This window comes from Acomys minous (genome assembly GCF_964271855.1).
Source record: "Acomys minous genome assembly, chromosome: 18".
NCBI classification, from domain to species: Eukaryota; Metazoa; Chordata; class Mammalia; order Rodentia; family Muridae; genus Acomys; species Acomys minous.
The window spans coordinates 60,936,603-60,957,007 of NC_140501.1; the positions used below are offsets into that span (position 1 = coordinate 60,936,603).

At 43.0% G+C, this 20,405-nt stretch overlaps 1 protein-coding gene across 1 annotated transcript in view; it reads left to right on the forward strand.

The window, feature by feature from the left end:
* Positions 1 to 20,405, forward strand: part of MICU2 (mitochondrial calcium uptake 2) — a 76,503-nt gene that overhangs the window by 25,801 nt on the left and 30,297 nt on the right. Inside the window, exons 2-4 of the mRNA XM_084767227.1 lie at positions 6,415 to 6,553; positions 17,641 to 17,672; positions 17,759 to 17,834. Coding sequence (XP_084623353.1) covers positions 6,415 to 6,553; positions 17,641 to 17,672; positions 17,759 to 17,834 — 247 coding nt within the window. The remainder of the gene's footprint in view (positions 1 to 6,414; positions 6,554 to 17,640; positions 17,673 to 17,758; positions 17,835 to 20,405) is intronic.

The following is a 20,405-nucleotide window of genomic DNA, read 5'->3' on the forward strand; positions in this document are numbered from 1 at the left end:
CTAGGCATCTATTTTTCTCAGATACAATTTTGCCATCTTCACCTTTGCTATACCTCCTCTTCCTCTCCATCCAGACTGATGCTCGGACAGTACTTACTGAGTCTGCAAGCCATATTCTTTGCCTAGCTCGTTTATGAAGTCCAGCTTGCCGCAAATGCACACCATTGAAAGAGAAGACAGAGACTAGAGAAAGGAAATCAGTGCCCAAAACATTATGGTTAATATATGGTATTGAAAGCAACAATGACAACCAAAAAAGCCACCTCATGCTTATGAGGAAGAAGAACAAAGAAATGGGTAAAGAGAACATGAGCACATGGGGTCAGCCAAAAACAGAGATGTGAGGAAAAGAAGGAATGAAGAAAAAAACAGAGCCAGAAACTGAAGAGTTTAGATTCCCACCAAAGCTTGTTGCAGATTGGCTCAAGGCACTAGAGCATGACTTGGCATCTTGTCCTGTGCCGTACACTGCATAACCAAGCATGGTCTGGAACTCAAACGCTGTGATGCTGGCATTTGCACAAAGCTGGAACTAGATGCTCTCTAGTCCCTTTTAAGTCTTAAAAGTCTGGGTTATACTATTGCTGAAGACTGCATACCTTTGTTGCAAGATAAGAAATTAAGCTAGAACTGAGGCAGAAGCTTTCTCCCGGCTGGCACGCTTTCACGTGCATGCTTCTGGGGGAGAAAAGGCGCCAACGGTCTGTGAGCCCTACAAGCTGCAATACCAGTTTGCCAGGCATGATATGCCCACAGGCATAACAGTGGCACAGACCACAATGGTGGTAATCGTTTGCTCTCTGACTGAATTTGAGGCCTGCTTCACAAGAGGGTACACATGCCTGGCACTGTGAACACAGTCAAAACCAGTGCCTACGAGTTCCTAGAGAATTCATTAGATTTGCTAACGTAGACTGGCATGTTATCAAACTGCCTTCTAAATATTTTATGTATGTGCATCAACAAGTACTCTAATCAAAGACGCTTCTTTCTTGCAAAAAAAACTGTGATGACTGCAAAGATTCATGGCTGCACAAGGTGTTAGGCTAGCATGATTCACCATTCAGCCTTGAATAGGGCATCTGTACCACCTCGTGGCTCAGAGGACAGGAAAGAAGTGTCAGAACAAATAGAAGAAGGTCTACAAAATACTGTCTTGTGGACATGGCACAGCCATTGCAAATAGGATCCCATAACAGCAGAGGTTATTTGTGCCTGGCCTGTACAAGACTGAGCCTGTCTTCAGTCAGGCATGGATGGAGAGCATTCATGAAGCCAACCCCAACCCAACTAAACTTTTGGCTACCAGTAAATTCTGGGGAGGAACAGTTATTGTCTTCAATTATGTGCCCACAAGTGAGCCCATCAGGCTCAACAGGTGGATAATCTGAAACCCCTGGTCACACAGATGGCCCTGGTTAAACTCAGTAAGTAGCAAGACTAAGAAAAAGGGATGTGAGAAAGAGATTTGTAGAGAAAAGAGGGAGGAAAATAGTGAGGGGTGAGAGTTATAATTTACTATGCATTTATGAAATTGTTAAAGACTGAGTTTAATAAAATGTATAAAGAAATTCTGGGTTGTAAATAACATCTAAACTTCTGCTATATACAGAGTACCAGCTAATATGCTACGTGTTAGAATCAAGCTGAAACATCACTTCAGGCCTGACAATCTACTTGAAAACTAGGCAGAAAGATTATGGGTGTTAATAATAGTGGATCTTTAGAAAATCATAGGATAAAGCATCTTTCTCCTCCTAGTAATGTCATGGTTGAGCATTGCTTTCTTGACCATTGGAAGCATCTAGTGGGGTTGAGATCTGATCAGAATAGTTACGAAATGAAGTAAAGCAAAATAAAGCCTAACAGATAAAAGACTAAAGCACTTAAACTGGCATTGGCAAGGACATAAAATAGCCGTAGGTGTCCAATGCACACTGACTGCACTTGTGGGCCCTCAAATTTTACTCTTAAAATTTAACTACTATGCCACATGTGGTGGCGCACACTTTTAATCCCAGGACTTGGGAGGCAGAAGCAGGCTGATCACTGTGAGTTGGAGGCCAGCCTGGTCTACAAAGCGAGTCGAGGACAGCCAAGGCTACACAGAGAAACTCTGCTCAAAAAACAAACAAAAAATTGACTACTGTTTGATAAAAGAGAATCCAACACAGGTACATTAACTTGGAAAGTGATCATTTCAAAATCCTTTCCTCTCTGCTTTAATGTAACAGCAAACAGACCTATCAGGACATTCTACTCAACTTAAATTTGATAAAACCAGGAAAATAACTCATACTAGTTAGGAAATAGGCAGCAATTAGCCTGGAGCTTCAAGAATGGCTAATTCTAGTCTTTTTCTTTGTGAGTCTCTAGAATCTAGCTTGTACCCTCTTGCATGAACTCTTACCATTACGCTGCATTTTCTCTCACAGGAGCTAGTATGCGAACTTGTTGGAGACTGTGAGGTTGCTGGCCAATGGCCTGTGTCACCAGTTTCCTACTGCGCTAATGTAGGCAATCTTGCTGACCTTAACAAGTTACATTCCTCCTTTTTTAAGACCGGGATGATAAAAACTATGGATGCAACTGTCATTTTGAGTGTTAGAGAGGACATGCTTATAAAGATGCTCACAGCCTGCCTTATACATACCATTTACTTAATTGACCTTGTTGCTGCCGATATTTCCCACTATACAATTTTCCCCTTGGTTCATTTGCATTCTGACTCTTTCTGGCGTTTTTCTGAAATTAGTAAAACTACAATAAAGAAAGGGAAAATTGGTAGTGAGATGTGAGTTGGGAGCATCCACTGAATACTAGTGATAGCCAAGTACTCAGCCTCATGAGAGGCAGGACAGCACCACTGGTGAGGATAAGGAGTGTTGGTGCTGGTAGTGGAAATCCAAAGGCTTTGGGAGAGTAGAGTGGATTTTATAATGGGGAGTAACAGGAATTCAGAAAGCTACCATACCAAATCAATTGGAGGGGTGTTGATAGAAGGTACTGAAAGATTTCAAACCATCTGCTGGTTAAGTGTCATGGCTGTAGGTAACATTTGGACGTTATTTGTGTGGAAGTGACCTACAATTCAGCACAAACTTCAAGCTCAGAAATTAACTAGTCAAAAGGATCTTTAGTTCCTCTATCTTTTTTTGTTCACTGAAAAGGATATTTAGCCAAAATGTCAACCATCCAACTCTATAAAGTGGCACTTCCTAAAGAGTTGGCTCTTCAGAAATGTGATTCTGTGTGAGTTAGGTTCATAGAGGCATTTGGAAAGTGAGAGCCGTGGGGTTCAGTGGTTAGGAGTGCTTGCTGCTCTTGGAAAGGACTGGAATTGAGTCCTAGTACCCATATCAAGCAGCTCACAGTTGCCCATATCTTTTTTTCTCTCATATTGTGAAAAGTTTATTTACATTAATTAACTTTTTTGTTCTTTGTAACTGGAGAAAAAACATTTTGGAATGGACAATCTGATTTTACTATTCATTTTTTAAAAATACTGAAGTCTTAAAACAATCTGGTGCAACAATTTTTAGTAGTCCTATCACCACTGTAACCCAGAAAAATATTCACATATGTTAAAGAATTCTAAGTCTCACGCTGCAATTTATCATTTTGTCCTATATGGTTTGCAGAGCCAAGGAGCCAAAACCAACAGAGGTCACCTTGTACCTCATGAGTGGTGACAGAACTCATAGCTAAGTCAGCCATTGTCTGAGTGCCAGGGACCAACCTCTGTTCCATCAAGCTCTTGAGTTCCCCATGTCTTGAGGGGATCTGATACCCTCTTCTGGCCTCTGTGACACCCACATACGTGACATATACATACATTGACAATGTTTTTAATTTTTTTAAAAATCATAACCACATGGTAGAGAAACTTTCATAACCAAACCTTCTATAAGAATTTTCTTTATGGTTGTAACCAGACTTTTGTCAACTTTATTGGGTTCTTTTTCCTACCTCCATACCTACCCCTAACCCTCCCAACTCCCCAACACTAGGTACAAAAGAAAGGTGGCTAGAGAGGAAAGGGGGCAATGACACCGTTAGAGTACTTTCTACTAATTAGGGGCATCCAGTTTTGGGGGGGGCAGACTTGATCTTCATCATCAGGATATCTCCAACCCACAAACAGCAACGGTAGCAAAAGCAACAAAGGCAGCAGCCACCACAGCCCGTCTCAGGGCTAGTATGTATCATATACTCTGAAGAGTCCCCAGAATTCCAAACATCAACTACCATTAGCTGGCTAAATCACACACCTGCCAAGAGCATGAGACAAATCATAGTCAGCTGGTGGACAGTCTGAAGCTGCCCCATATCTCACACCTAGGATTAAAACAGAAATACGACATTTCTATATTTTTTAAAAATCTCACTATACATGGTGTCTTTTTTAATATCTATTTTTATATCTACAAGTGCTCTATATGCATATACACCTGCATGCTAGAAGAGGGCATCAGATCATATAGATGGATGTGAGCCACCATGTAGTTGCTGGGAATTGAACTCAAGACCCCTGAAAGGGCAGATAGTGGTCTTAACCACAGAGCCATCTCTCCAGCCCCACATGGTCTCTTTTACACACTGTGCTGTAAGAAAGTGCTAAGTCTATGCATTTATGTCCTACAAGTAAGTAAAGACCAGGAAAGAGTAAGCTTGCTACAAGGAAGGAGACAGCCTGGAAACCAGAGTGGACACTCAGTTAACACACAGTTAAGACATAACCCCCTGGTTAGAGACCAGTAGTCAAGAGGATTGAAATATTGGGCTGTGTAACTGGCTGAGGTGTAATTATAAGTTAATGTTAGTTGTAATGCATTTAAACTTCTATATAGTGACAACACATGCCCATATTCAGCCCTTTTTTGTTCTAATGCCTAGGGCTTACAAATGCCATTGGGATCCTGGTCTTGCTCCAACCCACTCTTCCTCTCCTGGCCATTCTATAAATTCTATAAATTCACTGTCAACACACATTGGTCTTACTCAAAAATTAGTGTTTATCTGACTTACCATTGCTTTTTCTTTTTTTTTTTTTTTAAGCAAAGTGATGTGTCTGTTTCCATGTATAAATACTGACATTTTACTGTGTGTGCTTTATATATAACATTCAGAAAATATTACCATAATTCCATTTTGTGGTTGCTCCAATGAGTATGAAGCATGTAATTAAAGCTTGCCCGGGCTGGGGGTAGAGGTCAGGGTAGAGTGCTTTCCCAGATTGTGCAAGGTACTGAGTTCCCTCCTCAGCTCTTGAGTCCTTTTAATAGTAACAGTTTATATGGAAAGAACAGAAAGCACGCAGACTGTAGCATTGAGTGCATTCTTTATATTGTCAGTGTTCTAAGGGCACTGGATAGAATACAGAAGAGGCAGAGCTAACAATGTGCTCAGCAAGCCTACTTCAGGGAAGAGAATCAGCCAAAAGAAGCCTCTGAGTGTGGAGAAGTTTAAGCAGCCAGTGTTCACATTTCTTCCCCTTCGATTTGAGTCAGCAGTCACTGCGTATTGCCCAAGTGTCCTGGGGTTGGTGCTGGGTATGAGAAGTAGGCATGTGCTGGGAGGATGCGTAGTCCAAATGAAAATGACACCATAGGAAAGTAGTCCAGGATGGAAGTGTACAGTTGCATGTCGAGGCTCCACACCAGCTCCAGTGTCATCGTCTACTGCCATGTCACAGTCTGTGCAGCCACAAGACCCATTCATGTGTAGGAGGATAGCGTAGGAATTAGAGAGTGGATGCCTTTAGTGGAACAGAACGCTTGTAGAGATGTCAGCACCGCCTTTCAGCTGTGGGAACAGCTTGGTCCCAAAGCCTGAGAGACTCCAGACCATCAGGGTTTGATCCTTGCACATCCTTTCTGCACTTTGCTGTTCATAGTTGTATGAGCAAAGCCTGTCGTGAGAGCACAGCTGTGCATGACATTGCCCACATCTGTCTGGTGTGACCATCTGCCACTCACTGGCACTGGTGGCAGTAGCCTTCTGCTCCTTAAGGCATGAGGCTTGTTCCTACCTTCCTCAGGAAGACACAACTCACTTAACCCCTTACATAGCCTCTGTGAGTGTCATCCCTTCAAAAGACCACCCTGTCTTCCCTAAGAGACCTGCCACCATTCACTCCCATCTGTGCTCTCTGTGTCACTCACCACCTCTGTACTTGACATATTTGTGAATGTTGTTCTCCCACTTGAGAGTAACTTCCCTCCAATTAGTCATAATTGATGTTTTAACTTAAGGGCCTAAAAACATAGGGACTTAGTTGTATTTGGTACATGAATAGTGTAAACTTTGGTGGTTGTCAAACCTCACATACTCTTTAAAGATAATCGTAGACACAGCTGCATTTGGAAATCATACTGAAAAAAAATCTTAAATTGTTATTTCTTTTTATTTTAGAAAAATGACTTGGAACCAGTAGAGAAACTTTCTCTTCGTAAACAGCGGTTCATGCAGTTTTCATCATTGGAACATGAGGGAGAATATTACATGACACCTCGAGACTTCCTCTTCTCAGTAATGTTTGAGCGAATGGAGCGTGAGTGGCTTTTTGTTTTTGGATTTCAGCTTAAAGATGAGGGTTGAAAAACATGTTTGCAAAGTTGGTGACAGCTTTTTTGCATTTGAATTCTCTTTTGAATTTGAAAAAAATAATGAATTGTAAGATGCCTAAAAAGGGTATTTAAATTTTGACTGGGTATTAGTTTTTGGTGGAATTGAGGTTTTAAATTAAGAAGAAAAACAAAATAGATTAATTATTAAGGAGAGCCATTTATCAGTTATTATATGTCATTATGCTGTAAGTAGAAAAATCCTGAAGAGAACAATGTAACCAAAAATTAATACCAGAGTGCAATTACTTTATAAACAACAATCATCCTATGATGGCAGAAGCCCCCAGGTTTGTCACCTGAACCAGCCCTTCTCACTCTGTAGCAGACTATGTCCACACTGCAGTGCTGTAAAGCCTCTCCTTACACTTTACACAGTGCTGGAGTCACCGTGAGTAACTTTTATACAGCAGAAGGCTGAGAGCAAGGCAGGCGCTCAGAGCAGGACGGGGTGCACTCGGAAAGGCTGAACAAGGCAAAAGCAGAGCAGACACAATGGAAATCCCAGGACAGGAAGTTACTGCTCACTGGAAACAAAGAACTCAGGGCAGTGTTGGAGGTCACATTGAGGGACAAATAGGCCTAGGGTGTACAGAAGACCTCTGACTGGCTCACCCACCCAAGGAATGGGTACTTGGCAGGTCTGTGTGGACTTCATCTTGAAGGAACAATGAAGGTTTGAGAATTAGAAAATAAAGTAATAAAACTATCTTAATATAGCCCCATGGAGGGAAATTTAGCAGTATGTGTCAGACTTTTTAAATGTTGACCTACATTGGTACAGTAAGATTCTAAGCAAAGATTTAAGAAGTAGTTTGGGCCAGATTTGGTGGCACACGCGTTTCATCCCAGCACTCAGGAGGCAGAAGCAGATGGATCTCTACATAGTGAGTTCCAGTTACATAGTTGAAACGTAGTCTCAAAAAAAAACCAATATAAATAAAGTAGTTTAAACCTCTGACATGAACAAAACTTAGACATTATCACTCCTTATCCTCACAGCAGAAAAAGAAGAAAAGGTGAAAAGTATAAAATCAGCAGCTGAAGTCTATCAAAGGTCACAACAGAATTGAAGTCATGGGACACTTTGACCTAAAAACTGGAGACAAGTAGATACAGAGGTTAGTCAGGACTTACTCACATCGCAGGCCACCTAGCATCTACCAGAGCCTTATGTCAGAACTGTGTAAAGAATAATTGCTTAGCTGTTGAAATCTGAGTATGGACCAACTTGAGATTAAAAACTCCTGAAGAGCAGGTGACGCGGGTCCTTTGAAGGCTCATGAGGTAGAAGGAGAGAACCAACGCACAAAGTTGTCCCTTTACCCCTACATGCATGCCATGGCATGGACGGGCACACACATACAGTAAAGACTGTGTGTATACCTTTCCCTGGGCTGCCCAGTGTAGGTGCTGGAAACCTAGCTCAGGCTTGATGAAATAGCTCAGCAGCTAAGAGCACTTGTAGCACTTTTAGAAGACCCAGATTTTAGTTCCTAACACCCACATGGTGGCTTATAACTATCAACTTCCTGTTCCAGGGATCCAGTGCTCTCTTCTGACCTCTACAGGCACCAAGCACATATGTACACATGCAGGCAGAGCATTCACACATAGCAGGAAATGAATGATTCCAAAAAGAAAAGGAAAAAAAAAAGCCTACCCCTCCCTGCCGATCCCAGTTCTGTGAAACAGAAACTCATTGCAGACTGTTAGAGCCACACAGGGTTTGCTCTCGCGGAAGATGAACGTCTTATGAGAGTCGATGACTTCACTGAGAGTGCTGCTCTGCTCAGCTGCACCCTGCTTGATGGTTCCTCAGTAGCTAATAATAGAGGGCATCTCAGTCTCCAGAGATGCACATGGAGGTTCTTTCTTCTTTGGCAGTATGTGAGTCTCGCAGAGAAAGAGAAACGTCTCCTTTTTGGGGGGTGGGAAATGTTGGGGTTTTGTTTTGTTTTGTTGGTTTTTCCAGACAAGATTTCTCTGTTACACAGAGCCCTGGCTGTCCTGGACTCGCTTTGTAGACCAGGCTGGCCTCAAACTCACAAAGATCTGCTTGCCTCTGCCTCCCTTGTATTGGGATTAAAGGCATGTGACACCATGCCTGGCTGAGAAACATTTCTTAAACCAGGTAAGAAGTCCTAACCAAAAGAATGAGATTCAGCCATATTATAATAGAACTTTATTATCAAAGGTCGCCTTAAAGAAATTGAAACGACAAGACAAAACTGGCAGAATTTATTTGTAACACATAAAATGGACAAGAGTTAATATTTACACATGAAACTATGATTTTAAAAAAGGATACACACGTGGTAGAGTGAAGGCTGGGCCATCTCCAAGTATACCAAGTGGCATGACAATCACTTCAGAGTGACATCACTAGAGAAGCTCAATTCAGACAGGGCTATTTGGCCTGTCTTCTTACATGCAGCGAGCCATAAAGACTCTTTTGAGAGAGGCATCCTTCACAAAGCAAAGCCAGATAACAGCCTTGATCACTAGACTGGGGGCTGCAGTAATACATCACAGCCCAGTCAGCAAGTTCTTTGAAGTAACCTTTAGCTTCCATTAGCTTCAGATATCTCTGAATGATGTCCCTAGAGTCTACCTTAGTCCAGAGATCCATTTGTCCTGTCTGTCTTCACAAATTGGTTGTTTCTAAATATCAAAGCATCTTGCTCTGGCTGTTTCCTCAGGCTTCATTTCCTTGTGAGGTTCTCCACACACACGTCAGTTTAGTAAAACAGGCTCTCTAACCACTCCTTAGATCCAACCGAAGAGCCCGCAAAGGCCTTACCTAGGATGTGTGAGGCTTCCATCCCCAGAACTGCCACAGGAAGACTAAGCGAGTAAGAGGGCTCTCCTCTCTTGGTATTTTCTCTCCCCCTCCCTCCTATTAAAAATGGAAGAATGGAGCCAGGCGTGGTGGCGCACGCCTTTAATTCCAGCACTCGGGAGGCAGAGGCAGGTGGATCACTGTGAGTTCGAGGCCAGCCTGGTCTACAAAGCGAGTCTAGGACAGCCAAGGCCACACAGAGAAACCTTGTCTCAAAAAACCAAAAAAAAAAAAAAAAAAAAGGAAGAATGCATATTCACAGAAGAGAAAGCAAGACAATGAATGTAAATACTTCCCTTGTCTGTAACTGTGGTGAGATGAAAAGTTACCACCTGTTATATTGGCAAGTCTCCTAACAAAGCTTGAGGAAGCTGTAGGTCTGAGGTGGAGGGCTCCCGAGACATTGACACACTCTTGGTTAGAAGTGAAAAACTCCAGCTGCCTTACAAAATTAAACAAGACATGATTTTAACCAATGTTTGCGTTCCTAGGTACATATACTCTATAACCAACAGGTCACTTGCTGGTGTGCCATAGGATATATGCAAAGGAGTGTTTATAGCAGCAGTGCTGGCTTAACAGGAAAGCTGGGAACCACCCATATGTCTGCTTGTGAGAGAATGGGTAAACCAGGCTGTGGTCACACTAGAGAATTCTATTCTGTAAGAGTGAGTAAACTTAGTAGCTGTTATGGCAAAGTAAAGAACTCACAGATTCACTGCTACTAAAACTGATTGAAAAAATTAAGAACATCATTTAAAGTCTCTGGAAATGAATCTGAGGTTTTATAGGAAATTTAGAAATACCTATCAAAATTGATAATGTTCAAGTCTAGAGTACTTTAACTAAGACTGGCCCTCCCCCCACCTGTTGCAGCTCGGTGAGATGGAAACTCATCCTAGATTCTACAGCAGGGACACAGCCCTCACAGGACCCTCTTGGGAGGAGTGGTACTTCAGGCTTCACTGTGGGCAACTGCAGGGTGGGGTACCCTTTCCCACCCAGCCCCTGTTTGTGGAGTGGAGTCTCGGCCTTGCATGCTCTTACGCTGGGAACACTGGGCACTGGCTGCTCTTGCTCTTGCTTGAAAGGCAGAGAGAGTAACCAGAAAGGGAAACGAGGACCTGGGGTCCAGCCAGGTATGGTAGCGCACACCTTTAATCCCAACACTCAGAAGGCAGAGGCAGGTGGATCTCTATGAGTTCAAGGCCAGCTTGGTGCACAAAGCCAGGACAGTCAAGGCTGTTACACAGAGAAACCCTATGTCGAAAACACACACAAAAGACCTGGGGTCCACTTGCTGGACCAGGCTATTACTCAGAAAGAGCAGCATCATTGACCTTAGTCTGTCTGCAGAACTCTGACCTCAAGATCTTTTTCTGCCTGGGTGATAGAAGCTGATTGAATATGTAGCTTCTGCTCTCTCTCCGATGATAGTAACCTCATATTTAACAGAAAATGGAGACTTTCAAACACCCTCAGAAACAGGTACAGGTAAGGGAGGCACTAGCAAGCACATGCCTGGAATCTCAACACTCTGGGGCTTGAGTTTGGAAGATTGCTAGGGTGAGGCCCAATGAACTCCATAGAATCACCTGCAGTAGGAAGTGCTCCTTCCTGGGAGCCTAAATTCGACAGATGACATCTAGAGCAGTGTGGGTCCAGGACTTCCATCGAGTCAGCAGGGCAAAATTTTCTGGACTCTGTACCTTAGTGAGGTCAGGAAGGAACTCAAGAACTCCAAAACCTGCACCATCCCTGTGACTGTGACTTACACAGGCCTCACTGGGGGGTTCCCTCCAGTGCTTAGCACTGTTAGGCAGGCTGAGACACATCTTTACTAGAAACTGTCAGCCAGATGCTTAGCACATTCGCACACAGTGTGAGCCATGGGGAAGGAGCGAATACCCAGACTCCCCACAGCATGTTGACTGAAAGAACACTCCATGGGGAAGGAGCTAGGACCAAGGTTACCACAGTTTATTATCTAAGATATCCAGGGCCCAACAGCGAAAGCCTCAGACCACAATAAAACAAGAGCATGTAGCATCACTGGACAAAAGCAGGCAACAGAAACTGCCTGTGAGTTGCAACCAGATAACAGATTTAACAGAAGAGACATCAAAATAGCCCCTAAAATATGTTCAAAGAACCACAGTACACTATGACTCAAGACTGGGACATTTCCACTCTTATTATCATTGGAATGCAGTTAAATGATCAGAAGGCATGGAGCCAAATCAAGAATTCAGTAATTTTGCAGGCCAAATAATACATCCTTTATGCATATGATGTCCTTCATCTTCATTTTTCATCGTGGATAAGATAATCTTGGTTACATTCCTACGGATCATAATGAACTGCAAAACAAAGAAAAGCTAAACCAAACCACTGACCCGTGGTCTCTGGGTAAATGAAATGATACAAAGCAATCTAAGATTTATTAGATTTTAAACTCATTTACCTGGCATTTATCTTTTTGGCCTTTTGGTAGATACTACACCTTATGAATAGCACTTGGTGAGGCTTATGTAAGCACTCTCTACCGGGCACTTCCAAATGGACACCGGCAGATCCTTTTACCTGCTTCCCATAGGCTTGGGGCTCTGCTGTGTGCTCTTCCTGCAGCATAGGCTACCCAGCCAGAGTAGCATCTCCCTTCCCTGAATTCTCTCCTGCTGCACTCCTTCGAGTGCCCTTTGTCTTCCCTGTTCACACCCCGCACTGCTACCTAGAATTGTCCCAGTTTCACAGTCTCAGATTTTAGAATCACCATCTCTGGCAACAGCTAATTAACTACCCTCTACTTTACCTGCTACCCAGTGTGGTTATTCTCTGACCTCATGAGAACGTATCACATCTACTGTGCTATCATCGCAAGCCCCATCTCCTCTTTCCCTGCAGCCACAGGTTTGTGACTGTCACTCTGACAACTCCTTGCCAATATCCCTTTTTTCTGTCTCCTGAACTGCTGGAAAGTCACACATTTGTGCAGACTGCAGCCACTAGGTTTATCTTCTGCCTCCCCAAGATCTTCCAAGTCATTTGTGTCCTAGGTCAGTTGGCTTTCTCTAGCCTCCTTCCTCCACTTCCCGAAACTGCTCACCTCCTCAGCCTCTCCGTTTTGCCACATCCTTTCTTCTCTCTTACGATAAGATTGTTTCAACTGAGCAATGGCGGCTGGAAGCGGAGGAATCCCACTGGCCTGGATGGAGCCTCTTCCCTCCTCCCCTGTGTCTCTCCTTCAGCTAGTATCTCCATTCTTGGTGCTCTGTGCTTCTTCTCTGATGTTCACTATGAAAAATTCTCAGATACCAGTGTGCAGGATTACTCAAGGCTGAGGTAGGTGAGAGATCTCAGAAGTGCATTCAAACAGGTGCTTTTTTACAAGTCACAATTGAGCCTCAGGGTACTTGAGCATGCAGAGCTGGAGAGAAGCCAGAGGAGAAGGAGCAGGCTGAGAAGCAGGAGAAGCAGGTGCTGCCGTGGGTCAGGAGAGGAGGCTTCAAGGAAGAAGGAATGACCATGAGAGGAGCAGCTGAGACGCAGGCAAGATGAGGACCAAGCGCTCATGGCCAGCAGCGCGAGTGGGGTCGGCGGCTCGTCTAGGAACCGTTTTGTTGGAATGGTGTGAAAGCAGATGTCTAAGTACAGTCGGTTGGGGGAGGGGTGGGTAAAGGAGAAATAAGCACTGAGGTCACTTGTCTAAAGGGAAGGGGACAAGTGAGATGAGAGATGGGAGTAGAAATGTGGCCAAGAGAAGTTCAACATTCGGTTGAGGGGGATGATTGAGGCATGGTGGGGTAGTAGGCTCAACTACACGTGTTCTAGTGTGGATTAGGCAGAATGAATTCTAACCAGGGCCAGGGGTCACCAAGAGCCTGCATTAAAGTGAAGGGAGAGGGAGCTGCTTTGTACAGACAGACAGGCTGTAATGGTTGATGGTGGATGATGAGCCTGCTGCTGAGAAGTCATGACACAAGCCAGTGAGAAACAACGGGACAATGGACAAGTCTGATTGTGGGGCTCCCCAGAGTCAGAGGGTAGCCACAGGCAGCCTGCATAGGATGGTGAGGAGGAAGTCAGGGCCTGGCTTTTACTGTGGACTTCACTATGTAGGTGAGGCTAGAAGCTCCATGCATCTCTGTCCCAACCTCAGGAAGTTAAGAATCCTAGTAGTAAAAAGTCAGCCATGATATGCCTGGGGCATGGAAACCCTTGGGAAACTGCAGTGGTAGCTACTGCTGCATATATTTGCTCCTGATAGATGAAAATGCAAAAATATTGGCCCTTGTTATATGTTTGGGGTATGGGTGTGTGTGTGAGGGGGGAGATTTTAGAGGAATTATCCAATGTTTTCTGTAATTTTTAAAGACTTTACAATGAGGAAGCACATACACACTAGAAGCGTTTTTAAGATAAGCTTAGCCTATATCAGAGGTTAAAACTGAAAAACAGGTTAATCAATGTGGATTTAGAAAACCAAAGTGTATTCTGGCTTAGCTATTTTCTGTAGCACAGTGAGCAGGTGTCCATAGCTCTGTGAATGTAGCTGCACTTCAGTCTTTATGGGTGATAGGATCTCAGGGAAAATGAAAACAGGGCCACTTCACCTGCCAAAAACGGGCTGCACCACTCCGTGGGCTCTTTTTTAGCTTCAGGTGTCACTCCTTCAAGAGGTCTGGGCTGGAGGCACAGAAACAGCCCGTCGCCCCGTTCCCTCTGTGCGACGGCCTCACTGTGCCCTCATTCTTATCAAGCATCCCTCAGGTACTCACTCAGATCAGTTAAGTTTGAAAAGTATTTGAACATATGTGAGGTGACTTACCACGGGATGTGTCATGCTTGGTCAAAGGGTAGTGCATGGGAGTCACGTGGACCTGAAGCCAGTCCCATTGTGTCACTGGGTTAGCACCAAAGCCTCTCCTGACTGTTTCCAGAGCCACAGAACATGGTCCTGTGGGCATGATGATGTTGGAGAATATGAAAAAAAAAAGCCTATCTGTTTTAAAAACTAAAGCATTTCAATCTGTAGAGTAGAAAATACAGTCAACCAGGGAATCAGATGGCCACCACCTAGTAGTCACTAGCATTATTAGCGAACACTATTTTTTTGCCTGGAAATCTTTTTGCAAAGATATAATTCACGTGCCATAATGTTTACCCTTTAAGACATACCTTTTTACTTACAAATGTAAGACCGTGAATTATCTTTGTAATTTTGTAACCATGTGCTTTAATCTAACATTTTCTGTTTAATACATGAGTAGTTTCCCTTTGTCAGTGTTGTTTGAAAATATTTTGACTGTTTAATTAGTATACCATCATCTAATTGGTTCCCTTCTGTTGGAGCATTTAAATTTCCTAAAGTTATTTTACTAATATGAATAATTTCATAGTGAGTATAGTTTTTAATAAGTCTTTGCTTAACTGATTCTAAAATAGTTTTCTGAGCTTGTAATCATGAAATATAAACCCTAAGACTTCTTAAGAGCATTATCAAATAAAGCAAAGGAGCTAATGGCTTCTATTTCCTGCCTAACCAGGATTTTTTTCTCATCAACTTTTTAATAATAAATTCTTTTATTTCATTACATTTATCAAGAAGCACTATTTTTAGATTTCAAAAGCAAAATTTTACCCTAGAGTAATACAGATGGACAGAGAATATAATTGTCCCCTTTCTGTGAGCATCTTTAGTGTACTGACACACGCTCTGTATTGTAATTTTACACCACTTTCTAGAGCAAGTAATCAGCATTAGATTACTACATTTTATACACTTTACAAACACTTAGAGTTGTAAATTATATAGTAGTTACCTAGCTGGCATTACCTATGATGGCACTGACAATCAAGAACTTTCACTCACAGGCACATAATACTCAGTCAAATAAACAAACAAACAAACCAGGATAGTAGCATGTAACCTCACGTATATGACCATAGATGTTTCTACAACTGCACAGTAATTTTGAGGTAGATACTATTTATTTTTTCTAGGTTTTTTTCCCTCATTGACATTTACTGTCTTTTCTGGATTTGAAGTTTAATGTCAAAAAACATACAACTAAGAATAAATTATTCAGTTCAAAGCCAACATGCAATACAAAAATAATCAATCATTGAGGTACATCCCAAACATGTCTACCAAAAATTCTGTCAACCCAAAAGTTACCTACTTTTTTTAAACAATAAAATAGTAATAGTAAAAAACAATAGTAATAGTAACATAATGACAAAGCCAGTAACATAACAAATTAGAACAAAACTAGTGAACAAGCTGTGCTTGAGCTCAGCAGTCTCTGGTTGTCAGCCCTGTCTGCACAGTACAGAGGAGAGGAGGAGAATGGCTGCTTCAGAAACGTCCATGTTGCTGATCACTTCCCCCTGGCCGGGCAGCCTTGCCAGGCCACAGAGCAAGAAGACACAGGCAGCCCAGATGAGACTGGGGCGGCGAGGGGGGGGGGGGATCAGGACGTGACAAGGGAGGGGTCTACACTCAAGATGTAAAGTGAACAAATTTAAAAAATAGGTAAGTCACATGTACCTATTAGGATGGTGCTCAAGCAAAGATTTTTAAAGTACTATCCGTGTTGAGAATTGTAGCTATAAAGTTATAATCAAGTCCTTAAATCAGTTAAATATTAATAATCACAACTAACTTATCAATTTTCAATCTTGACATTTCATAAACAAATCATAGAATTTGCCCTGGGGAGCTTACAGCCTGGATTAAGAGCCACAGACTCCAGAGAAGAGTGTGTAGAAGCACTCAGCTGCTCAGTGGTCACTAGGATTCCACGCACTGTGCATGGGATGGCACAGGGACTTTATTCATGAGACAGTTTGAAAAGCAAGAAGTAAAGTTTGTGCTACACATGACTGATTTAAGACAAAAATGAACAGTTAGTATTGTTCTGTCTGTAAAGTAGCTTGAAGCTCTTATCAGAATAAATTCCAACAAAAGAAGCAATATTATTGCTTTAGAATTCGAGTGAACATGAAGAAAAGCATGTGAGTGGTAAAAAGCATGCAGCGGTGCACACCTGTGAGCCCAGCACTCGGGAGGCAGAGGCAGGTGGACCTATGTGAGTTCCAGGCCAGCCTGGCCTACAAATCGAGTCCAGGACAGCAGGGCTACCCAGAGAAACCCTGCCTCAAAAACCTGAAATAAAAAAAAAAACAACAACAACATCTCAGGACCTGAGTTCAGTCCCTGGAACCTGCATAAGAAGCCAAATGCAGTGACCCACATCTGTAATCTGAGCACATCTACAGTGAGGTAAGAGGCAGAGATAGGCTTGGGGGGGGGGGTGGCGCACGCCTTTAATACCAGCATTTGGGAGGCAGAGGCAGGCAGATCTCTGTGAGTTCGAGGCCAGCCTGGTCTACAAAGAGAGTCCAGGACAGTCAAGGCTACACAGAGAGACCCTGTCTCAACCCCCCCCCCCAAAAAAAAAAGAAAAGAAAAAAAGGCAGAGATAGGCGAATCACCCACAAACCTACAGGCCAGCTAGCCTGGAGTACACCATAGCAAAACATGAGACCTGCTTCCTAAACAAGGAGGAAAGGAAAGGGGCTCTTGAAAGTTGATTGCCTATCCATGTTGTAGCATGTATTCACCAACACACACACAACATCATCATCGTTGTCATCATGACTCAAAAGTTTTTAAGAAGAGGTCTGAAAACTTGAAAGAACTTTAGATCTATTTTCTAGTAAGACATTATGAAAAGCAACTTCACCTCAGAATGGACAGTCTTGCCTGCCTCTCAAACTGGCTTGGAAAATAGTAAGCTTAAGAGAGTGTTCTAGGTTAAGAATAGGATAGCTTTTCAAAACATACATGTGACTTCTTTGAATAGGTGAAACCAAAAGGACTAATTTTAACAAACAGTAAAAAAAAAAAAAAGTAATCACATGGTACAAGTCAGCGCACGATGCACCCAGGAGCGCGTGTGAGACTGAGAATTGATCTGGCGGAAGCTACAGTATCTGTGTTCAGATTCAGAAGTCTTGGGCTCCTGGTTTTACATAGAGATCTTGACTAAAAGTGCCAACTTTATTTCTTACCTAAATCATTTGTTTTAGAAAGGATTTTCTTCCTTAGTGCAGCCTGCATTTTAGGAAGAGATGTAAGTACTAAATCATGGCTCCTTTTTGTTGTAGGTAAAACACTAATCAAGAAGCTGGCAAGAAAGGTAAGTAGTGCTGGGCTTTGATTTGTTTGTTTGGGGTGACATGGAAAATGAACTAAATTGAAAGATTTCAATTTGTGTATTCATAGGATATCGAGGATGTACTGGCAGGAATCCCAAAAGCACGCTGTGGGTCAACTTTTTTTAGAGACCTGGGTGACAAAGGTAATCTTCAGTCATTGCTAGATTTCTATGTTTATATATATAACTAAGTAGTGTTAGATAATTAAACTGGGATCTTTATGCCATGTGATTTAGTAGGTGTTTCGTGGCATTAATAAATGATTCATTGAGTAAGAGATAACTTTGTCACTTTTTTAAGCAATTAAAGACAAGTTGTTAGAACAGTGGTGATTAAGTCCTAGAGAAGGAATGAGGAAGAGTGGAAAGTAAGCAGATTGCAAGGCCTGGGAGGACACGGAGGAGCACCGTGCAGAGAAATAGACAAGATAAGGCTCATAAAGAGGCCAGGCAGGCTGTCAGGGATGCTGGCACCTGCCTTAATCCCAGCACTCAGGAGGCGGAGGCACATGGATCTCTGTGAGTTCAAGGCCAGCCTGGGCTATAGAGCAAGTTCCAGGACAGCTAGGGCTACACAGAAAAACCCTGTCTGGAAAAACAAAAACAAATAAAATAAAAAAGAGGCCAGACAGAATGGCCAGAGAAGCAGGGGGGAAGCCATGAGAGTGGTTCACAGAGGCTGAGAGGACATGGGAAAGCGGAGAGTTGGGCCAGTCATGCAGGCACGCCCCTGGAATCCGAGCCATAGGAAGGCTGTACCCTGCTGCCTAAGTGTGTCAGAAGTTGTTCCTGTGCTGCCTGAGGTGATGGTGTGTTTCACTCCTTAAGTCCGTATTACATTTCTTGATTTACACATATGAAAACCATCCTTGCATCCCTGGAACTGTACAGCTAACATGGTCATAATGTTTGTGCTCTTTAATGCATTCTTAAATTTAATTTGCATGTTAGTGAGAATGTTTGTGTCTGTTTATCAGGAAAATCAGTCTGCAGTTTTCTGTTGCTGCCATGTCCTTATGTGGTTCTGGTATCAGGGTTAAACCAGCTTCTCACAATGAGTTTTGTCGTTTTCTTACCTTTCTACTTTATGCAGCAATTTGAAGAGCATTAGCGCTGTCTCTTCCTCGGGAGGTTTGGTAGAGTAAGGGAAGGAGTTGGTCTTGATGGTGTGAGACCCTTACCGCTTCAGTCTCATTACTTGTTACAGATCTGTCTAAATTAGTTATATCCTTTTGACTTAATGTTGGTATAGCACCTGTGTCTGTGAATCCACTTTTTTCCAATTTTCCAGTCTTTTTGTTTCGGTTTTGCTTGTTTGTTTGTTTGTTTGTTTTTCTAGACAAGGTTTCTCTGTGTAGCCCTGGCTGTCCTGGACGCTCTTTGTAGACCAGGCTGGCCTTGAACTCACAGAGATCTGCTTGCCTCTGCCTCCCAGGTGCTGGGATTACAGGTGTGTTCCATTGGCACCTGGCTGGTTTTCTAGGGTTTTTTGGAATACACATTTTCAAGGTAGTCCTTGAAGTGACCCTTCAGATTTCACTGGTATCTGCTGTAATGTCACTGTTTTCATCTCTAATTTGATGGATTGCATCCTCTCTCTCTTTAATTTGACTAACAGTTTTTTCTATCTTGTTCATTTTCTAAAAACTTACTGTCTTTGTTTCATTAAGTCTTTGTATTGAGCCAGGCATGGTGGCACACGCCTTTAATCCCAGCACTTGGGAGGCAGTGCTGTTCAAAGCCAGCCTGGTCTACAGAGTGAGACTGGGACAGCCAAGGCTATACAGAGACACCCTGTCTCAAAAAAACAAAACAGACAAACAAACCAAAAAAGTCTGTGTTTTGTTTTTTTGGTGTCCAGTTATTAATTTCTGCCTTCCTCTTTCTTGCCACCATCTGCTTTGGGGTTTGTCTTCTTGTCTTTTTAACACTTTCAGATGCACCTTTAAACAGGGCGTGGTGGCGCACACCTGTAATCCAGCACTCGGGGAGGCAAAGGCAAGCGGGTCTCTGTGAGTTCAAGGCCAGCCTGGTCTACAGCAAGAGTCTAGGACAGCCAGGGCTACATAGAGAAATCCTGTCTCAAAAAACCTAAAAAAGAGGAAAAGAAAAAAATAGATGCACCTTCAAGTGACTCCAATATGAGATGAGTGTTGGGTGTGCGCATGTGCTTATATGTGCCGCTGAGCATGCAGACCTGAGGACCGCGGTGCCACCCTCCAGGACACTGCCCACCCACTCGTGGGCCTGGACCTTACCCACTAGTCAAACTAGCCAGCAACCCCAGAGGTCCTCTTCACCTTGTCCCCAGGGCTGCATTTACAGCATGCTCCTCCGCCCTGTGTGCCTGTGTGGTTGCTACTGTTCAAAAGAAGGTACTACACGAGCTGAGCTGTCCCCAGCCCCTCTGTGGTTTGTTAGCGTGGCAGTCATACTTGTAAACTCTACAGATGTCTTCTCTGTATCCCAAAGCTGCTGATAGCATGTGTTTCCACTTTGATTTGATCTGAGGAAGTTGTCATTTTCTGCTCTGGTGTCTTCAGTGAGCCTGTGATTCATTACCTAAGAGCACATTATACAGGATAGAAATACATGTGCAGTTTCAGTAGGTTCTTTTGCCGTTGATTTCTACTTTTATTGCACTATGATTTGAAGAGATACAAGGAACTGTTTCTCTTCTATTTTGCTAGACTTGCTTTATGGCAAATGATGTGA